This window comes from Sus scrofa, chromosome 1 (genome assembly GCF_054392235.1).
Source record: "Sus scrofa isolate SSC_HxYL_T2T_F1_AM1 chromosome 1, Sscrofa_HxYL_maternal_Yorkshire_Landrace_v2.0, whole genome shotgun sequence".
In the NCBI taxonomy this organism is placed as follows: Eukaryota; Metazoa; Chordata; class Mammalia; order Artiodactyla; family Suidae; genus Sus; species Sus scrofa.
This window is the reverse complement of record NC_139383.1, coordinates 126,921,290-126,944,750: the sequence shown is the minus strand read 5'-3', so window position 1 is coordinate 126,944,750 and position 23,461 is coordinate 126,921,290. Positions and strand designations below refer to the sequence as shown.

The 23,461-nt window shown below is 35.4% G+C and overlaps 1 protein-coding gene across 5 annotated transcripts in view; it reads left to right on the top strand.

The window, feature by feature from the left end:
* UNC13C (unc-13 homolog C) overlaps positions 1-23,461 on the top strand; it is a 599,284-nt gene that overhangs the window by 143,396 nt on the left and 432,427 nt on the right. For 3 of the 5 annotated variants that reach the window (XM_084969731.1, XM_084969727.1, XM_084969712.1), the window contains 2 exons: positions 17,536-17,558; positions 18,146-18,210. Coding sequence is in view for 1 of the 5 variants with exons in the window: in XM_084969712.1 (XP_084825838.1) it covers positions 17,536-17,558; positions 18,146-18,210 (88 nt within the window). In the remaining 4 variants the exon portion in view is untranslated. The remainder of the gene's footprint in view (positions 1-17,535; positions 17,559-18,145; positions 18,211-23,461) is intronic. The other 2 variants (XM_084969723.1, XM_084969719.1) reach the window with 1 other exon arrangement.

Here is a 23,461-nt window from a genome sequence, read left to right as displayed (position 1 = left end):
GCCACATCTTGCTCCTCTGCCATCTCGATACCACTCTCCAAATTCATTTTTTAAAAGTAGCTTTCCAGTTTTCTCAACACTACTTATTGGAGACATTATCTTTTCTCCACTAGATATTCTTGCCTCCTTTGTTGTAGGTTAATTGACCATAAGTGTGTGGGTTTATTTTTGGTCTCTTTGTCCTAGTCCATTGAGCCATGTGTCTGTCTGTGTGCCAGTACCATACTGTTTCGACTACTGTAGCTAGGTAGTATACTGTGAAGTCAAGGAGTGTGGTTCCCCTTTGTGGAGAACAAATTGTGCCAACTTCATTAATTCCTCATGGTTTTGTATGGCTATTTCTTTTATATAAGATCCCGTGTGTGTGTTTGTGTGTGTGTGTGTGTGTGTGTGTGTGTGTGTGTGTGTGTGTGTATTTTGGGGCTCTATGATTCCAATGATTTTTTTAATCTGTTCTGTGACATTTTCATACTGAACTAGTTTTCATAGATTTATAATTACTCTTGATATTTCCAACACTGTTCTTCACTCTTTTTCACAGTATTTTGGCTACTCCTGGACCTATACATAAATTTTAGATGAGTTTTATAGAAGTCTATTTTATTGTGGTTGATTCCAAATGCACTGCTTTAAATATTACTGTTAGGAAACTGTATCTTTATTTTTTTTATTACTCTAACTTTTATTCCATTTATAGTTGTACAACAGTCATCACAACCAAATTTTATAACATTTCTATCCCAAATCCTCAGTGCATCTCCCCCACCCCCCAACCTGTCTCATTTCGAAACCATAAGTTTTTCAAAGTCTGTGAGTTAGTATCTGTTCTGCAAAGAAATTCATTGTGTCCTTTTTTTCAGATTCTACATGTAAGTGATAGATTTGATGTTGGTATCTCATAATCTAACTGACTTCACTTAGCATGATAATTTCTAGGTCTATCCATGTTGCTGCAAATGCCGTTATTTCTCCCTTTTAGTGGCTGAGTAATATTCCATTGTGTATATATACCACTTCTTTATCCACCCCTCTGTCGATGGACATTTAGCCATGTCTTGGCTATTGTGTATAGCACTTCAGTGAACATTGGAGAATATGTGTCTTTTTGAGTTATGGTTTTCTCTGGATACATGCCCAAGAGTGGGATTGCTGGATCAAATGGTAATTCTATTTTTAGTTTTCTGAAGAATCTACATGCTGTTTTCCACAATGGGGAAACTATATCTTTAGATAGTTGTCTTACACATAAATTTACATAGTTTTCTATTCATGTCTTTTATCTCTTTCAAAAATATTTTTATAATTTTGTTTGTAAAGATGTTTTTACTTTTTAGATTTTTTTCTTATGGATATAATATTCTTTCATTACTGTCAATAAAAAAATTTTGGTATATATCTCTTAGCCAATTGCTTTGTTCTCATTAAAAGATTGGCATAATATTTAATTTTGTATGTTGATTTTATACAGATGAACATTTGTATTAGTTTTAATAGCTTGTCACTAGGTTCATTTGGACTTTTATCCAGCCAGTTGTATTGCCTGTAAGTAAAGATTTGTCCTTTTCTTTTTTGCATTAGATGTCTTTGGGAATATGGTATTAAATTAACAAAATGATGTAGATATGTGTATCTGACACCATACATAAATGATGGAAATCTTGTTTCATCATTTATGTATGGTTTGTAGTGTTTTTAATAGACACGTTTTATCGAGGTAAGGAAATTGCTAAAGACTAAGTTTAAGATGGTTTTGCTTTATTTTGATTCTTTAGTTTGTTGTGGTAATTAATAATTTGAGTAAATATTTTACCGTGTATAATGAAGTTTTAAATTTTTTCTTCAATACTTTAAAGTGGTGAATTTTATTGATGGGCTTTGTACATCAACTTCATTGAGTTATAAGCTCTCTATATAAAATATATCCGTTTAAAGTGTGTAGTTTCATCTGTCCTGACTGTTTACATCCATATTACTCACTAAACAAGATAGAGAAGACGTGCAGCAATACAGAAAGTTCCCTTAAGCCCTTGGAAGTCAGTTTTCCCAGCCTGGTATACCAGGCAACTGCTGATCTGATTCTAATTACTATAAATTAGTCTAGCTTTGTCTTGAACTACAGAGGAATGTAATAGTACAGTGTACACATTTTGTGATTGGTTTCTTTCACTCAGCTTAATATTATTGAGATCCATCCAAATGTTTGTGTATAATAGCAATGTATTGCTTATTTTATGGGTGCAGCAAAATTCGTTTACATATTTTTTGATTATTGGCATTTGTGCTGTGTCTTATGTTTAGCTGTTAATAAAACTACTGTGAAATTCTGTGTTTAAGTCTTTGTGTGGACATATGTCTTCATTTTTCTTTCATTTTTCTTTTTCTGTGTTTAAGTCTTTGTGTGGACATATGCCTGGGTCATATGGTAAACATATGTTCAAATTTTTTTAGAAGTAACCAACCTGTTTTCCAGTGTGATTGTAACTTTTTTTTTAATATATTCTCACCTGTAGCATAAGCAAGTTTGGGTTGCTTTGCATGCATGTTGTTAGCATTTGTTACTGTCAGTTGTTGTAATTTTTTAATGTTACATAGGAGTTCTCATTATGGCTCAGCCGGTTAAGGACCTGACATTGTCTCTGTGAGGTTGCACATTCAATCCCTGGCCTTGCTCAGTGGATTAAGGATCCAGCTTTGCCACAAGCTACGGCTATGGCGCAAGTCACAGATGCTACTCAGATCTGGTGTTGCTGTGGCTTTGGTGTAGCAGCTGCAGCTCCGATTTGACCCCTAGCTTGGGACTTTCCATATGCCGTGGGTGCAGCTGTAAAAAGAAGTGTTATATAAACAGAACCATATCATATCTGATATTTTGACTCTGGTATTTGCTTTCACCTAGCATAATGCTCTTGATTGTTTAAGTGGTGTATCATTAGTTTATTTTTATTGATGGATAGTACTCCATGTTATGGATGTATTTGTCTTTAATTGTCCACGTACTGAAGGACATTTTGGTTCTTTTCAGATTTGGGCCATTAACATCAAGTTGTTATGAGCTATCATTTGTAAGGCTTTGTCTGGACATGTTTCATTTCTTGGATTAGTAACCAGGGGTTGTAAGCATATCTTTAGTTTTATAAGAAACTGCCAAACTCTTTTCCAGAGTTATTATAATATTATTTTAGATTTCCACTGATAATATATGAAAGACCCTGTTTTATTGCATCCTCTCTAGCATTTGGTATTGTCACTGTTTTTTAATTGATTATTCTGATAGGAGTTCAGAGACGTTTCATCCTGGCTTTAATTTGCATTTCCTGACTATCTAGTGATACTGATAATCTTTTTCACATGTTTGTTTTTTTATCATATGTTCTCTTGAGTGAAATGTCTCTTTACATCCAATTATATATATGTAATTCTGCCATTTTCAAATATATTCTTGCAGATCATAGCTTCTCTTTATATTTTTTTTAACAGGGTCTAATAGCAAAGTTTTAAATTTTGATAAAAGATTTTTTATCACAGTTTTTGTGTCATAATTAAGAACTATTCTCCAAACCTCATGTCTTGAATATTTTCTCATAGGCTAACTGAAATTTTAATAATTTTTAATTTTACATTTAAATACATAATTAATTTTGAGATGTTTGCATAAGGTGTGAGATTTAGGTTGAGGATGGTGGTTTTGCTTATGAATATCCTATTGCTTAAGCACCAGTTGTTGAAAAGTCTATCCTCTAATTGATTTGTTTTTGCATCTTTGTCAAAATAGCAAATGTGTAGGTCTATTTCTATGTCCTCTGTTCTATTTTGTTGATTGGTTTCATTCTGTCCACTAATATCATACAATTTTGGTTACTGTAAGTCTTGAAATTGGGTAGTGTAATTCCTCCATATTTTTGTCTTTGCCTTTTTATTTTAGCTATTCTAGTTCCTTTGCCTTCAAAGGACTCCAGTTTTTAGATAAATCTTGAATGTGGCTACAAAAAACTTGCTGGAATTTTGTTAAGAATTGAATTAAATAGAATATTTAAATATATATTTAATTCAATTCTTATCAAAATTTATAAAATTTTACATGAATGCATATATAAATTTGGATAGAACTGACATCTTGCTATTAAGACTTTGAATTCCTGGGAGGAGGACTCAAGATGGCATACTAAGATGATCCTGAGCTCACCTCCTTCCCCAGACACACTAAAACTATAATTACATGTAGAACAACTGTCTCTGAGGACCACCTAAAGACCAATAGAACAGATTTCCTACAACTAAGGATATAAAGGTCACACTGAGACAGGTAAGAAGGGCATAGATGCCATCTAGTCAGAACCCACACCTGCTGGGGCAACCCACATGCAGGAGGAGATAGCATAGCCACAGAGGTCCCCCCAGAAAAGCAGAGGGTACAAGGTTCCTCAGCCTGGGGTTCCTGCATTGGGAAGATGAGCCTCCATAATACCTGGCTTTGAAAACCAGTAGGACTTCAGGAGAGCTGGAGGGCTGTCGGAAACTGAGACTCTGCTTTTGAGGACCTTTCACACAAACTTGCTTGCTTCAAATTCCAGCACAGAGGCAGCAGCTTGAAAAGAACCAGAGTCATATGAAGACCAACTTTAAGGCATCTGCCAAAGGGGGCAAGTATCTGGTAGAACTTTTTAAACTTTTTTTTTTTTGGTCTTTTTGCTATTTCTTGGGCCGCTCCCGCGGCATATGGAGGTTCCCAGGCTAGGGGTTGAATCTGAGCTGTAGTCACTGGCCTATGCCAGAGCCACAGTAACGCAGGATCCGAGCCGCGTCTGTGACCTACACCACAGCTCACGCCGGATCGTTAACCCATTGAGCAAGGGCAGGGATGGAACCCGCAACCTCATGGTTCCTAGTCGGACTCGTTAACCACTGCGCCACGACGGGAACTTCTGGTAGAACTTTTTAAAGGGACAGAAGCACTGATGGGCACCATTATTATACTCTTTCAACTAGCTGGCCTGGCACTGGAAGGTACCAGTTCTGTTACTCTCCATCACCCTAGCTAGTTCTGTGAGCCCTGCCCCAGAATTCTCCTGAGGACTAGCCCCTATCCAACCTTCCTACCCATCTGGTCCCTTCAAAGTGGCTTCTGACCCATCCTACCTGATGGGTCACTTTGTTCAACACTGGCAACTTTCTAAAGTGGTTCCTGCTCTAGGAAGCAAGCCCCATATACCAGTTTGCCTGCAAGAGCTTAGGCTTGCAGCATTGACAGCTTGACCTCACAGACAACTAGCTGTGTCAGGGGCTCTCTCCACCCTCAAGGGTGTCTATAGCAGTTACTGCCAAAACTTTCACCCAGATGTTTGATTTCACTCACCAGCAATCCACAGAAATTATGGCCCAATCACTACTGAGGGGCACCCATAGCCCATACAGGGAATACCCCTGGAGCCTCCAGCTCTGGTGACCAGGGGGGGACTGTGCCCCTAGGCTCCATGGGACACCTTTACATAAAGTCTCTCTTTCAAGACCAGGAGATGTAGCTGATAGAATAAGAACTAAATGAAAGAGAGGGAAGCACATTTACCAGGTAAAGAATTCAAAGTGTTTGTCAAAACAATGTTCATCAAACTTGGGAGAAGAATCAATGAACTCAGTAATAACTTCAACAAATAAAAAAAAGAGAGCCAATTAGAAATGGACAATACAGTAACTGAAATGAAAAATACATTACATGAAATCAATAGCAGATTAGAGGATGCAAAAGAATGGAGCTGCAATTTGGAATATGGGTAGTAAAAATGATGCAATTGGAACAGAAATAAAAATAAGTTATGGGACATCTGGAGCAACATCAAGCATGCTAGTGTTTGTACTATAGGCATCCCAGAAGAAGAGAGAATGGAACAGAATGCCTACCTGAAGAAATAATGACTGAAAATTTTCTTTCCTAGGAAAGGAAACAGAAATCCAAGTCTTAGAAGCACTGACTCCTAAACAAGATGAATTCAGAGGCCCATACCAATACACATAATAATGAAATGCCCAAAGTTAAAGCCCAAAGAGAAAAACTAGATACATACAAGAGAACCTTCATAAACTATCAGCTGATTTTTTACCAGAAAATTTGCAGGCTAGAAGAGAATGGCACAATATATTCAAAGTACTGTGGGAAAAAAACTTAAAACAGTGAATATTCTTCCTAGCAAGGTCATCATTCATATTTGAAAGAGAAATAATTTCCCAGATAAGCAAAAGCTAAAGGTTTTCACAAACTGCCCTTACAGAAAGGTTAAAAGGAGGACTTCTTTAAATGGAAAAGGCAGAGCCAGACCTAGAAACGACACTATGAAAGTAAAATCTTAATGGTAAAGGAAAACATATGAAAGGTAACCACATATAAATCTAAAATGAAGGTTAGAAGAGAAAAAAGTGATAAAGTTACATCTTAAATAATTAAGCAATACACAAAGTAAGATGTAAAATATAAAAAACAAAATGTAGAGGTATAAGAGCAGTGCTTTTAGAATGTGCTCAAATTTGAACTACCATCAACTTGAAAGAGACTGCTAGGTTTTTATATATGAATCTCAAACCAAAAACCTGTAACAGGTACACAAACAATTGAAAGAAATGTTATGTACACAAATGTAACTCTAAAGAAAATTATCAAATCACAAAGGAAGGGAGCAAGAGAGGAAAAATAACTATAAACACAATCAGAAAACAAAGAACAAAATGGCAATAAGTACAAAATTATCAGTAATTACTTTAAATGTCATGGCACTAAATACTCCAGTCAAGGCATATCTTTATCCATTCCTCTATCACTGTCTTTAGATCTAAAGTAAGTGTCTTGGAGTTCCCCTTGTGGCTCAGTGGTTAACTAACCTGACTAGCACCCTTGAGGATGTGGGTTCAACCCCTGGCCTTGCTTAATGGGTTAAGGATCTGGTGTTGCTGTGAGCTGTGAAGTAGGTCGGATATGTGGCTCTGATCCCATGTTGCTGTGGCTATGGCGTAGGCTGGTGGCTACAGCTACCATTGGACCCCTACCCTGGGAACCTCCATATGCCACCAGAGTAGCCTAAAGGACAAAAAACAAAATGAAACAAAGTGAGTGTCTTATAAACATTCTGTAAAATATTTAGAGAAGAGCTAACACCTACCCTTCTGAAACTATTCTGAAAAATTGCAGAGGAAGGAATATACCCAAACTCATTCTGTGAGGCCACCATCACCCTCATACCAAAACCAAAGATACCACAAAAAAAGAAAATTACAGGCCAATATCCCCGATGAACATAGATGTAAAAATCCTCAAAAAAATACTAGAAAACTGAATCCAACAGTACATTAAAAGGATTGTACATCATGTGGGATTTATCCCAGGGATGCAAGGATTCTTCAATATCCACAAATCAATCAGTGTGATACACCACATTAACAAACTGAAGAATAAAAACCATATGATCCTCTCCATAGAGGCAGAAAAAGCCTTTAAAAAAATCCAATACCCATTTCTGACAAAAACCCTCCAGAAAGTGGGCATAGAGGGAACCTACCTCAGCATAATAAAGACCATATATGACAAACCCAGAGTTAACATCATTCTCAATGGTGAAAAGCTGATAGAATTCCTGCTGAGATCAGGAACAAGACAAGGATGTCTGTTCTTGCCACTACTATTCTACATAGTTTTGAAAGTCGTAGCCACAGCAGAGAAGAAAAAGAAATAAAAGGAATACAAATTGGAAAGGAAGAAAACTATCACTCTTTGTAGATGACATGATACTATACCTAGAGAATCCTAAAGAGTCTACCAGAAAACTGTTAGAGCTTATCCATGAATTTGGTAAAGTCACAGGATACAAAATAATACCCAGAAGTCAACAGCATTTCTATATACTAACAATAAAAGATTAGAAAGAGAAATTAGGGAAACAATCCCATTTACCATTGCATCAGAAAGAATAATATACTTAGGAATAAAGCTACCTAAAGAGACAGAAGACCTGTACTATGGAAACTATAAAACACTGATGAAAGAAATCAAAGGTAACACAAACAGAAAGACATACCATACTCTTGGATTAGAAGAATCAATATTATCAAAACAACTTATACTACCCAAGGCAATCTACAGATTTAATGCAATCCTTACCAAATATCAATGACATTTTACAGAACTAAAGCAAAATATTTTAAAGTTTATTTGGAAGCACAAAAGATCCAGAATAGCCAAAGCCATCCTGAGAAAGAAAAATGGAGCTGGAGGAATCAGGCTCCCTGACCTCAGACTATACTCCAAAGCAATAGTCATCAAAACTGGATGGTACTCGCACAAAGACAGTGGGGAATATAGATCAGTGGAACAGGATAGATGGCCCAGAATTAAACTCACACACCTACAGTCAACTAATCTATGACAAAGGAGGCAAGAATATACAATGGAGAAAAGCCAGTCCTTTCAATAAGTGATGCTGGGAAAACTGGACAGCTACATGTAAAAGAATGAAATTAAAGTGAGTCTCTTATAAGCAGCTTATATATGGATCTTTTTAAATCCTTTCAAGCATTTCATGACTTTTTTATGTATATATATGTGTGTATATATATATGTAATATGTATTATCTATCTATATACATATAGTGTATAGATAGATAATAGATATGTATCTGTGTGTATATATGCATACATAAAAAATATCTTGCCATTTGCAACAGCAAGGATGGATCTGAGGAATTATGCAAAGTGAAATAAATCAGAGGAAGGCAAATACTATATACTTTGATTTATATATGGAATATAAAAAACAAAATTAATAAATCCAATGGAGGGGCTGGTTCCCATTGTGGCTCATTGCGTTAAGAAGTGAACATAGTGTCTGTGAATATTCAGATTCCATCCCTGACTTCACTCAGTAGGTTAAAGATCAGGTGTTTCTGCCATGTTCTGTGTAGTGTGCAGATGTAGCTTGGATCTGGTGTTGCTGTGGCTGTGACATAGGGTGGCAGCTGCAGTTCTGATTTGACCCCTAGCCTAGGTAGTTGGGAAAAACATACTTCCAGGTATAAACTAAGTAATGGGAATGTAATGTACAGTATAGGGAATATAGTTAGTACTATTACAATAACTTCATACAGTGACAAATTATTACTAAATTTCTCATGGTGATAAACTCATAATGAATACAAATGTCTTGAATTACTATATTGTACATCCGATATACTTCAGTTAAAAAAGGAAAGTCTTCCAATCTGTAAATGTGGTGAATCTGTCTGTATTATTGTCTTCTTTGATTACTTTCATCAGTGTAGGTAGTTTCTGACAATAATTGTATATTTGTCTATTTTTCCTTTCTGTTATATGTTTTTTGTGTTTCACATGCTTTGCTGGTCTGTATTTGGTGCATAGTCACTTTGGATTGCTATATCTTCATTTTGGATTGACCATTATACCATACATATGCTTTTGCCTCTTTTTTTTTTTTTTTGATCTGAAGTCGAGTTTATTTGATATTAACATTGCTTCTACTGCTTTCTTTTGATATATTTAAACCATTTATATTTAGTGTAATTATTGACATGCTAAGGCTCAAATTTGCCATTTTATTCTTTGTCTTCTGTCTAGATTTCAGTTTTCTATTTTTTTCCCTGCATTGCTATAGATTAGTTGTACTTTTTTTTTCAGTTTTTGAGTGTATCTCTGTGTAGCTTTTTAAGCAGCTATTATTATTATTACATTTATGTATGTTTTCAATTGCCTTAATTTCCCCACAAACTAAAACAATACAAATTTTTATCCTAAAGTTCTCAAGGTGAAAATCTGATACAGGTTTCAATGGGCTAAAGACAAGGTTTCAGCACAGCTGTATTCCTTTCTGGAGGCTTAGGGAAGAATCTGTTTCCAGGACTTTTCCAGCTTCTAGATGCCACTCATATTTCTTGGCTGATGACTGTCTTTTTCCATTTTCAAACCAGCAACTGTGTGTAGAGCTTTTTCATTTTGGATCACTCTGACCTCATTCTTCTGCCTCCCTTTCCATTTTAACAGCTCTGCCCTGTGATTAATTGAGCCTACCGATAAACCTGAATAATAGTTCTTTTTCTGCAAATTTAATTCCCCTTTTCCATATTTTCCATATTCAGGTTCCACACTTCATTTCATGAACATTTTTGAAAGCCTTTATTTTGCCTACTACATATTATATATAAGCAGGCTTTGGTAAATTATATATGTATATGTTTGACCAGTTCATGTTAAATGCAGTAACCTTATCTTCCCTTTGTTGCTTTACTCTCATACATTGAAAGTAAAATATCTTAAATAATTCCTCTATATACATTGACAAGAACCACGCTGGATAGTAGTTTTAATTTCAGCATCAAACAAAATATAGAAAACTCAGGAGCAGGAAAGTGTATGGTATTCACCCATAGTTTTACTCTTAACATATTCACTCTTCTTTCTGGGTATTCTAAGATTTGTTTTATCATTTCCTTTTTGCTTAGAGAGTTTTCTTTACCCAATCTTTTAGAGTAGGTTGGTTGGTTACAAAGTCTCAGTTTTCCATTATCTGAAAATGTCTTACTTTACTCTTTATATCTGAGGATATATTTGTACTGGATTGAAAATCCAAAGTTGATAATTTTCTTCTTTCAGCACTTAAAAAGTGGTGTGCTATTTTGTTTTTTTGTGGGTTTTTTTGGCCCTGGTTTCCAATAAAAATACGTTTTCATTAAAAATTGTGTTCTATAAATAATATGCCATTTCTCTGGCTGATTTCAACATTTTTTCTCCACCTTTAGTTTTCAGATGCTTGTGAAGTGTATTCACATAAATTTCTTTGGGTTTGTACTATTTATGGTTCACTCAGCTTCTTTAGATTTGTGTTTAGTTTTTTTAAATTGTTGCCAAACTTGGGGAATTTTTCAGTCATTTTCATATTGAATATATTTTCAATCCTGTTATGGACTGAATGTTTATGTCCTCCATGCAGTGGTGTCTGGAGGTGCACCATTTGGGAGGTAAGTAGATTAAGTCATGAGGGTTGTGCCTCATGGGGGAATCAGTGTCCTTATCAGAAGAGGGAGAGATACCAGAGCTTGTTCTCTCACCATGTGAAGACACAATGAAAAGGAAGGTATCTGCAAGCGAGGAAAAAGCCCCTTTCAAGAACCAAATCTGATGGCACCTTGATCTTGGACTTCCCAGCCTCTAGAATTGTAAGAAATAAACATCTGTTTCTTAAGCCACCCAGTCTATGATATTTTGTTATAGTGGCCTGAGCAGAATCATACAGTCCCTTTCTTATTTTTCCTGTTCATCTGGGACTCCAGTGAGATGCATATTACACTTTTATATTTTTATCAGAACATGTCCCTGAGGGTGTACATTTTTTCATTCTCTGTATTTCAGATGTTATAATTTCTTCTGTTCTACAAGTTCCCTGATGTGTTTTTCTTTCAAATGAATGTTCAGCCCATCTATTTCATATTTTATTTGTTGTTGCATTTTAATTGTGAAATTTTCATTTCTTTGTTTTTGATTTCTCTTTTTCCTCTTTTGTCTTTCTAGGACCTCATTGCAGCATATGGAGGTTCTCAGGCTAGGGGCCTGCACCACAGCCACAGCAACACCAGATCTTATCAGCATCTGTGACCTACACCACAGCTCATGGTAACACCAGATCCTTAACCCACTGAGTGATGCCAGGGGTTGAACCTTCATCCTCATTGATTCTAGTCAGATTCATTTCCACTAAGCCATGATGGGAACTCCTGTTTTCAATTTCTTGCTGAGAGTGTCTACTACTTTACTAAAACATTCTGTATTTTCATTTGTTTCAGACATATTTATATGGTGAAACATGTTATACTGACTACTTTAAAGTCCTTGTCAGTTCATTCTAACACTAGTGTCAAAACATTGGCAGCTATTGTCCATCCTCATTCAGTGTGAGGTTCTTGGTGTAACAAGAAACCTGGACCTTTGGGGGATTATGTTGCAAGATTTTGAATCTTCTGAGGTCTTGTACTTTAGCAGGTCTTGTCTGGTGCTGCTCCAGGAGTTGAGTTGGGGTTGTGACTTTTTTCTGCCAGATGGAGGTGAAAGTCTAAGCTCTCTGCTCAGTCTCCATAGACGGCGAGGTGGAGGGACTTGTTACTGCTGGGCAGGACTGGGAGTTCCTTGCACCATCTTAGCTTGGAGGGGAATGGGTACCTAATTGCTACTTCCTATGTGGCCATCACTGACATTGTGGGGTGACCTTGTAATTGATGGGCAGTGACAAATTACTGACTACCCATTAGACCTCCTCTAATACCACTCCAGTTAGGAGGGGAAAAGTGCCTCACTACCACTTTTCAGGGTAGAAGTTCAGGCTTTCTGCATGGTTTCCAACTGCTCTTCTCTGACAGCATGCTTCTGAGGGCACTCCAGACAGTGTGGGGAATTGGAGCACCTCATCACAGCATGGCAATTGTACATGTCTAGGGGTACCTTCATGCCTTTGCTGACGGGTGAGAGTTGGGGTCACAGGTTTTTCTGTGATGTGTAGCTGGAGTGAGTTAACTAAGATTTCCTGACTTGCTAGCCTGTCCCTTTCTTGGTCTTTATGCTACAGAAAGGAGGCTTTCCTTGTCTGTTCCATTACCATGGACATATCTGGGGTTGCTGGCTTCCCCAATATTCAGTTTGGGATCTTTGAGGCAAAACAAAACAAACAACCCAGAGAACCATCATCATGTTGTACTTTGTGCCCCAAGTCCCTACCCTGTATACCTTTTTTCCACCATTGAGAATTTTATATGCGTATTTGTTTTATATGTAATGTCCAAAGTTTTTAGTTGTATTTAGTGGGAATTACAGGGGAAGTGAGCACGTCCATTTTTCTTGGAAGCAGAAGTCCGATTGATTTTGTATTGTTTGAGCACTCTTTTATCCTGGGGACAAACACAACTTGGATAAATGTATGCACCCATGCACACTGCTGAACTGAATACAAAAATTATTTAGGATTTTGCTTATGAGCTCATACATGATACTTGTGTATAATCTCTATGTACTAGCCCATTCTGATTTCAGTATCACATTTATACTAGCCATAGAAAAATAGTTGGTACATTACCTTCTATTTCCATTCAATATATTCCACATGACTTAAAAATCCATCTTATTTCAATAACCAGCTTTGTATACATTCGTATTATCTGTTTTACACAGACTCGATAAATCTTGGTGTTCTTTCTTGGGGAAATTCTTACTGATTCAATTTTTTAATTTTAGTAATTATTGGCTTTTTAGTTTTTAGATTTTGTGTAAATGTTGGTAAGTTTTCAAAAATTTATATTTTGGTAATTTAATGTTTTAGAAAACTACCCACTTGTTTTAGCGTCAATTGACATTAAAGATGTTTATGGCATACTCTAAAGTTTTTAAATCTCCACTTAATCTTTGGTTAACTATTTTACATAATAATATTGTTTAAATGTATATTATCTTTCCTTAATCCATCTTGCTTAAGACTTATACCCTTATTAAATTTTTAAAAAATTTTTGATATCTGTTTTTTCACAAAATAATTTTATATCTTTCCAATCTTTATTATTCTGATTTTTACTTTCTTTAGATTTATGCTGTGATTCTATTTAGCTTCTTGAGTTGCATTCTTAACTTTGTCTATTTTAATTTTTTTAATATTTAGTACATTTAGAACTGTAACCCCATTATGTCAGATCTATCCCACAACTCTATATGTATGTGTGTCTTATGTTTAATTTTAGTTTATTTATACATATTTCATAATTTCTACCATTTTTCCCTTCTGTAAATATTATGAGGAAATGTTTGTTTCCAGGTATAGTTTTCTTTTTTTTAAGTTGCTAGCCCATTGTTGATTTTTTATGTTGTTGATCTTCATAATATGACTTTCATGGAATATGTTGAGGTTTCTTTTTTGGCAAAGTATATCATCAATTTTTAATTATATTTTATGTGAAATGTATTTTATTTTGATGTGAATTGTGAACCTACACTTGGTATAGGCCTGAAGTCCCATTTCTCATGGGTGAAGTATTGCCATTTATGTCTTTCTGTTAATGGAAAAAATTTCTCATTTATCCTTTCCCAAAGATAATTTTTATTTTAAGCATTTATATTCTAGGAGTGTTTACACAGTATTGGCTGTCTGCTTTATGTGGGTAGTTCCAAAAAGTTTTTTAGCTTTTCTTGTGCCGAGATTCTCTGGTGTGGGTTACTGCTCATGGATCCTTGGCTCCTAGCATAATGCTTTGACTTAGGGAAACTGGCTCAATATTTTCTGAATGAATGAATGATTTTAATACCCCTGTAAGCAGTTTTAGCTTTTACTCATCCACAATTAGTGTTGAGTTGCTGCTTCATTAGTAGTGAATGGGAGATTGTTTTTCTTTGAGTTGAGATTTGTTTTTAAGCTTAAGAAATTATGTTACATGAGTCAGAGAGCAGACTCCTTCTATATTAGCTTGTTCTGCATTGTTGTCCAGAGGACTGCTTTGGATTTTTTTAAAAAAATAAAATTCTGATCAAGTTATATATCAAAACTTGCTTGGGAGCCTGCTATGATTCCACATTGCAATTAGATTATAAATTCCTTATTAAGATACATACTTTCATACTTATGAACCCTATTCATCTACCTCTTATTCCTTATAATTCTTTACTGTTATGCTGCCATGTTTCAGTTCCTAACACTATACTCTTTCAAGCCTCCTTGCCTTTTAGAATTCTTTTCCCTCTGCCAAGAATGCCTTCATCTGATAAGCACACACTCATAAAGCATTTCCCTCATGCATTCTCTCTAAACCTAATGTCCTTTCTGGCTGCAGAGTTAGGAGATTTCTTGTCTGTGCTCTCATATCAAATTTTACATGTGTCTTTATCATTGTATTGTCATCATGACCCAATTTTTTGGTTACTGCTGTGAACAAAAGTATGAGATGTGAGTTAATAGTCGTTAATCTCTCACTTAGCACCCACTCCTTTGCATCCAGAATTTTGACTAAAAAGTGAGCCATATCGAAATGTTTCCTTCGCCCTGGCAGCATCTAATGAATAGTGGTACCTTATAAGACGTTGGCAACATTCAATAAAAGAGCAGATAAAGTGCTTTGCAGAATATCTAGCACATAGTATGTACTACGTAAAAGTTAAGGACAACTGAACAATCCTCTGATTACATTTACAGGGTTTGCTCTGAAATATTTTCAGCTCCCATCTCGACTCTTAAGCATACTGTTTATGTTTGAAATATTGGTCTATTTTGATATGGTAGTAAATAAGACAAACATATTTCCACTGCAGGTGGTGAACAATATTATCCCCAGTGGAAGATTTATATCATCACTAAAGAATTTTAGAGCAAAGAAACTTAAGGAAATTCTTAAGGTAGATAGGATTCTAGAATTCAAATTCTTTATAAATTTAGAATTTCTTCTGTCCAAATTTCTTTTAAAAAGTATGGTGTTATAGGGGTAAAATATCAAAAGTGGAAACAAGGATTTTTACTTTAATCATAGGAAATTGTTAATGATTATAACTATCTCATTTAAGCATTAGATATTAATTTTAAATATTTATTTTGTGGTAACCATTAAATAAATACACTTTGTTATAGTGAAGGTTGTCAATATGTCAAAAGTACTGGGTATTTGAAATAAAATCTAATATCATTGATTTCCAAATTAGTTATTGCTAGTTAGTAGGAAATAATGTTATTCTGTTTGTGTGTTGGTCATGTGTTCACTTTGCTACCTATTTTATTAATCTGAATAGTTTTCTGGGTGGTTTGGCTTGGATTGTTTTCTGGGTATAATATTGTAATTCCCAAAAAAAGAGTAACTTTGAACTCTACCTTTCAACATTTGTGTTATTTATAATTTGTGTTTTAATATATTGGTCGGAATTTCCAGCAATTAAATATGGGCATGGTCATCTTTGTTTTTCTTTTAATAACAGGAATGCCCTAATATTTTACACTTAAATTGATGATTATGGAAGATACTTTTTACCATATTAAATTTAAGACTCATTCCAGTCCTATTTTAAAAACGTTAAAACTTACTTAGGTTTCAACATTTTATCAGATAACTTGTATGTTCCTATTGAAACGCTGGTACATATTTTCTGACCAGCTGATATGTCATGTTAATCAATGATTTTTAAATCAAGCTTATGAAAAAATTTCATGGATATGGTATGTTATTCTTCTGATACAGTGCTAAAGTTTATTTTCTGTATTTTATGCTGTATTTAAGAATATTTATGGCCATAAATAAGATTTGCTTTATTACTTTACATTGTGCTTAACCCTGTTTTATATTCCAGGATAGAACCCTGGGGTATTATAAAATCTTTAAAATATTGCACAGAAATATTTAGTTATGGTAACCAGTTCATACTTGATGAGTCAAGAAAATAAATGTATTTGAGATTTTTATCAATAAAGGTCATTATTGAGTTATATGTCCTTGGGCAAATGTTTTTCTCTCTGAGGGCTCATTTATATAAACAAAGGGTTTGGACTAATGAATTATAAGGTCACTCCAGCTCTAGTTTTCTGCCAGCTTGTATTCATAGAGAAATCCCTCTAGCTTATATTAAAAAGTGATAACACTGTATAAGCATTGGACCATACTGTGATTACTTTGGCAGATTTAGACTTGAGTTTCAAAGAGAAACAAAATTTAAAAAAAAATCACTAGTCCATTGTTCATCTACTTGGGCCCATGAGCCACTGAAACTGAGAAATCTTGACTTTGTTATTTGTCTTAAATTGCACTGGAGAACTATGGACCAGTCATTCCTCAATGTTTTGTTCAACTCACCTGAAATACTTAGAACTAAATGGCAGCAGATGGGGGATCAGAAACCTGGCTTTATGTCCGACTTTCTGTCATTTATTTGTTTTGTGATCTTAAGTCTTTTTAACCCCTTCAGATATCATTTTTCTTATTTGCAAGATGAAATATACTTAATTAATCTTTTAGTTCTGAAGTTCTATTATATGAGAAGCCATAAATAAATAATCCCTTAATAAAAACATCTTTAAGTTACATAGTCACCTGGGGTGTACTTTTGCATGTGTCAATCTTAATTGAGCCTCTCCACAATGTTTGGAGGGAAAAAGCAAAGAATTAGTGACCTTATTTCAAAGTTAGGTTTAGACTCCAGACTCCAGAGAATTTGATAGTTTGCCCAGTGTACTTAGTAAGTGGCAGAGCCCCAGCTGAAGCCGAGGAATTCTGACTCTTCACCTGTTCTTTTCTTTATATGACACACTGTTTTTGTTAAGTGCTGTAATCACCCGTTGATACTTTTCAAGCATTCCAGCTCATTTTCCAGCTTTTTAAATTGTGAGAACCAACTATCTTTCCTTGGGATTCTACCTTGAAGTTCTGTTCATTTATAATTTGAAACTATATAACACTAACACTTTGTTCATGTATATGTATAAATGATTTCTTGAAAAGTGTTCCATCTAACATTTATCCCTTCTTTTCCTGGTTCTCTTTCAGATAGCAATTCTGTGGATGAAAAGGTTTTAAATCATACTTTATCTTCCCTCCTGAGGGATCTTGTCTTTTGTACATGTTTGTTTGTGACATATTAGACCTGTTTTGGTTCTTCTGTTTTAGTTGTGAAATGTGCATGTTATCCCAGCTTTTCATTCTTTGGTTGTCCTTTCAGTGTGCCCCAATATGTTGCATTTATGAAGAGGTTACACCTTGCCAGCTTTGCTTACTTTAGCTTACACTTGCCAACCTGGGGGTCTGCTACGGTCAAACTCAGCATCTGTTTTTAAGTCTGGCTAATCGTGATCTCTCTGACTGCCTCATGATCTTCACTGCACATACCAAGTTTTAAGGGAAAATGATATTTGGAATACGTTATTTTTCTCAACTCTGCCAGTGCTTTTGTTTAAATGCTAACAGCTAATTTCAAAACCTCCACTCACAAAAACATGGTAGCTTTGACTTGGAGCTGACCCTGCTTAGCATCTGTCATACTAGGTGTCGCGTGTCTAGTGCAGTTGACCCGTGTTCCCAATTCATGTACCCACAGCAATAGGATGCTAAAAGCCTGTTTTTTTTGTTTTGTTTTGTTTTTTCTCCATTTTCATTTAAGGCTCGAATAGTAAGTGGCAATGATTTGGATGCATCCAAATTCTCTGCACTGCAGGCGTTTGGTGGGTAAGTAAATCATAACCTTCCTAATTCATCCATTGTACTTGGCTGTGCTTTCAACATATGTATTTTGAGTGCAGAATGTTGCATGATGTTCTAGTTACCTTGCGTCATTATTGCTCTCTTTTCATAGTAAACTAACTTTTATAGTGTTTTTTAAAAAATGTGTAAATTTGAGTCCATTTGTTTATTATATATACATGTATATATCTGTATATAAAGAATAAAGTTGAAATCACTAATCAGTATAGACATTAACATGATCATTCCATGCACAAACACAACCATGTAATTTTAATTACAGAGTTCACATTAATACAATAAATACAGTGTTTTGTTCTGCTTGTTTGCACCTAATGATATGTGCATGATCATCTTTCTATGTCAATAAGTCAATGAATGTATCTTCATTATTTTTTAACAGTTGTGTTTAATGCGTTTGCAAAATTATTTAAAACTTAAGAACAAAAATAATGTTTTAATAATATTTTCCACATAAAATACTGAAACAGCAAAGGATCTTTAATGATCATAATGATATATTAGTATTAGTTTGGGATGTGTGATAGGCCTTTTTCTGGGTGTTTGCATACCTATATATGTTCCTATAGAATAAGTGGTTTTGTATATCTATGCATTTAAAATAAATTAGGCCATTCTATACATTTAAGCACTAATTTAGTGCTGACTTTATAACAGATAACATTGTAGCTGTTTCACATATAATAACTCATTTGACCCTTACAGTGTCCCTATGAGGTAAGTACTGTTTTAACCTTCATTTTACAAATAAGGAAAGTCATACATAAAGCAGTTAAAAACAAAAATAAAGCTCTCTCTTCATTCAGCTAGTAAGTGGTAAAGTCAGTGTTCAAACCTAGTTAGTCTAGTTCTAGAGTCTATGAGCTTAATCAGTATGCTGTATTTCATCTGGAACTTTGTGGCATTCTTTTTTCTTACATTTTATTTTTTATCTTTTGAAACATACCTTGGAAAACTTTCTATTTCATTAGTTATAAATAATGGAAATATTTAAAAACATTTATGTAATAATGGAATAATTCATTTCTATTAATGAATTTTCCAGAAAATTTCTATGTCATTATTGTAAATGATACTAGAAAAACATATAATTGATTTTTGAAGTGTAATGTTGTGGACCAAAACTTATGCACAGGGATAGATAGGTCAATTATTTTATGAGTTGAAATTTTAACATATTTGTGTGCAATAGAAATGGAAGCAAAATTTAGATACATGTTTTAGGGTTTTGGTTTTTGGTGGGAGGGGGCAAAGAAATAGTTTCATGGTATGTTTTATAATATTCTCATCCTTTTAAAATGAACCTTACCAGAGTTCCCATCGTGGCTCAATTGTTAAAGGATCCAACTAGGAACCATGAGGTTGTGGTTTCGATCCCTGGCCTTGCTCAGTGGGTTAAGGATCCGGCGTTGCTGTGAGCTGTGGTGTAGGTTGCAGAAGCAGCTCAGATCCCTCATTGTTGTGGCTCTGGCATAGGCTGGTGGCTACAGATCCGATTAGACCCTTAGCCTGAGAACCTCCATATGCCATGAGAGCGGCCCTAGAAATGGCAAAAAGTCAAAAATAAATAAATAAATAAATAAAATGAACTTTACCAAATAGCATCCACATATTACATACTTTAAATTAAATATATGAGAATTTTTTTTAAGTTACAAATTTAAGATAAAGACTGGAAAAAAACATTTTTGAGATTTTTCAAGTTAGTAACTAAAATGTTATTTATTATGTCTATAAATTCTTCAGTGTCCTTTAAATATGTGAAGAATTACATTTGTATTGTAATGTCACAGTAATTTAACTATGTTGTGAAAACCAATTGTTGCAAAAATTCACTATGGATTATTTATGGAAATTTCAGGTAATAAATGGATGACTTTCTTCTTGCTACCTCATACATACTAAGTTTACTAAAAAATGATAATGTGACAAAACTAATGCAGTGTTTAATCTTAGGAAATAAGTTGAATTCCAATTTAATTTTGAAAAAAAATTGTGTCATGGTCTTAGACACTTATCTGAGTTTAGAAACTTAGAGTTTCTGTAACTCTTCCCTTCCTGTGGCATCCAACACTTGATAACAACTTGCTTTCCTAACTCAGTCTGAATGTGGACTTTTATCATTGGGAGAGCAACAGTTCATCTACATTCACGTTTTTGTAAAGTGCATCTTGTGTAAATGTCTAGCTAAAATAGGTTATCTTTGTGTTTGGAATAGGTCATTTCCACATTATTTTTCCAGGAACTGCCTATTTCAAGGACTTACAAGAAATTCTGGAATTATGATAGTATGGGTGAGGGGTGATTGCTTTTAGTCATCAAGAGAATTTGCCATTGTCTGAAGGCAGGTTCCTCTTGAAAAAACCTGAAGAGTACATTTAAATAAAAGCTTTCAATCTCAACATCTTTCAGAAATACTTGCCTATTTTAAAATAAATTTTATTTGTTTTTTATTGAAGTATAGTTGATAGTGTTTAAAGTCTACAGCAAAGTGATTCAGTTATACACGTGTATGTATGTAATACTTATTTTACTTTTCCTCTAAGTATTTAAATATATATTTTTCTTTTCTTTTTTTTTTTTTTGCCTTTTTTTAGGGCTGCACCCTTGGTATATGGAGGCTCCCAGGTTATGGGTCTAATTGGAGCTACAGGTATCTGCCAGCCTATGCCATAGCCACAGCAATGCCAGATCCAAGCCACATCTGTGACCTACACCACAGCTTATGGCAATGCTGGATTCTTAACCCACTGAGCAAGGCCAGGAACTGAACCTGCAACCTCATGGTTCCTAGTTGGATTCGTTTCTGTTGCACCACGATGGGAACTCCTTTTAATATATTTTCTTAATAAAGTGAAATAGCGCTGTAGTTCTCAATATATGATTTCTATTGTCCTGGGAACTGAGACTGGAGCAGACTTTGAAACTAGGGTGTCACTGCTTCTTCATGACAAGGCTGCTACATCCTTCATCCTTCTTTCTTCAGCATCCTTAGTCAGTTCAGAGCCAAACCATATCCATCCTACCCTCTCCCATCTCAAGTGTCAGTAAAAGCACAATCTATACACACTGAAACCAGATAATGGATTTAGCAATGCTACTGACTTATGCTGATCTCTGTACATTTCCTATAAATGTTGCTGGAAAATACCATGCCAAACTCTTTTTCCTATCTGTCACAATAAACATTGAAACATGTTCTGGGGAAAGAATTGGGAAAGGAAGAGAGAAAAGATGAACAGAAAAAGAGAAGGCTGGAAAGATGCTTGTTTCAGTGAAATCATTACATTGAGCATTTTACATCTCTCATAAGCTTGATAAGAGTTTGGTAACTTTTGTCATATATATATAAGCAAAGAGTTATACCAGGAGCACACACCAAGATGACAAAAGTATGAGAGCTTTGGGGGCAGAAACTCAGATAAAATGGAGGGACAGACAGCAGAAGTAGGCAAGAAATGCTTTGTACCATGATTGCAGTCTGATACTTGGGAAAAGGGCGGGTGGGCAGGAAGGACGACTGTTCATGAAAAGTCTTAAACTGCACTGAAACTGCAGTAAAGTGTCATTCAGACCAATGGGGAGTCGTAGAGAATAGATTATCTGTTAGAGGAGTCCCACACCAAGCATACACAGCCAGCTCTGATACCCCCACAGAGTTCATTCAGGGTTGGCAGCAGCTGGGGAGAGTGTGGCCTGGAGTGAATGCTGAAGTTACTTCTGGAGGTGTGGTAACTGAAGGCTGTCATCAAGCTACTCCTCAAAGATTGTCCCTGAGGAATATCTGAGGGATCCATGCCCATGGCTACACACTCTGTGTCAGTTTGATTATGCTGTTTAATCAGTGACAGTGAATGAAGTCACATGAATACCTTCTCCACATAGGAATCACTTTCTGAGACAGAATACCCCTCAGTTTGTGCTTTGCTTGCATTTAAGTTCTCTTTTCCCCAGACATTTCTAGTCAGAGTTTTATTAATTGCATACTGAGGGACATATCAGGGGCTCTCTCTGTACTTCTTTCTTTCTAGTGTAGAGATATAAGTGTTGTGTGCACCAGTATTCAGCAAAGTCTATAAAACATGGATGGGGAAAGACCGATGGTTTGGGAGAAGAGAAAGTCATCGTTTTGGCTCCCTTTCTTCTTTGGTCATCCAAGTTGTCTGCAGGGAAGTTCTCGTGGAACTAAACTCCCTGAGCCTATGTTAAGAACGATTTATCATCTGTTTGTGGCACTGAGGTACGCAATAGCCTCTCCTCTTATCATCAGGAAACCCATGATGCTTTCCAATGCTAGCATTATTGCACCTGTTAGGAAGGAGGTGATGTTGAGAAAAGTAAGGGGAAAAAAAGAGAAATAGAGAAAATGGATGAGTACTGTTGAAGGGCAGGACACTGAGACTGGCAAATAGAGAAAGATTTGTTTTGCCTCCCTTGGAAATAGGCGAAATTGCCCAGAAAATATGTGAAATAATTGCTGAGATTTTCAAGGTTGTTCAGTTATAGGCATGAACAAATACCTTCGTGAATGTGAATAAGCCAAATATTAGACAATGTTCTGAACAATTCCTTTGTTTTTAAGTCTACCTTGATTAAAATTGTGATTTTTTTTTTTGTAGTTGTTATGCCTGATATGAGTTAGGTTTTACAGGATATGGATATAGCACATTTACTATACTCTTGATATTTGTCATAGTTCTGCAATGGCAGAACTTTTATATTCTATAAATTTTAGGATGTTATATCACGTCCTTGCATCTTCTTGCCCACTACTAGTCTGGGCCTCCATGTTTTGTCAGGGACTGAAATCAGTCACTTAACATGGAAGCTAAGATTGTTCTTAGTCTTAAGAGGACTCATCTTTTCTCATAGCAAGTCTTTTTTTTTTTTTCCTCCTGTCTAGCCCATAAATTAAATTAGTCTTTATCCCCTCAGGTAACTTCCTTACTTCTATAGGAAAACGCCAGGAATTCTCCTAAGCCTAGATAACGGCAAACCCTTCCCTGCATCAGTGATTCATTGTACATCAACACTCTTACATGCTCTGAACCAGGTTTGCCAAGTACTAGGAAAATGACAGCACCTACCCCCCAACCCCGGCTGCAAGGTTGCTTCACAAACCATAGCAACAGGTCACTCTTTAGACAAAAATGGAAGCCTTTCTCTTTGACTTTGCAATTAATTGTTTTCATGGAAAAATTCCCTGCCAGGGGGC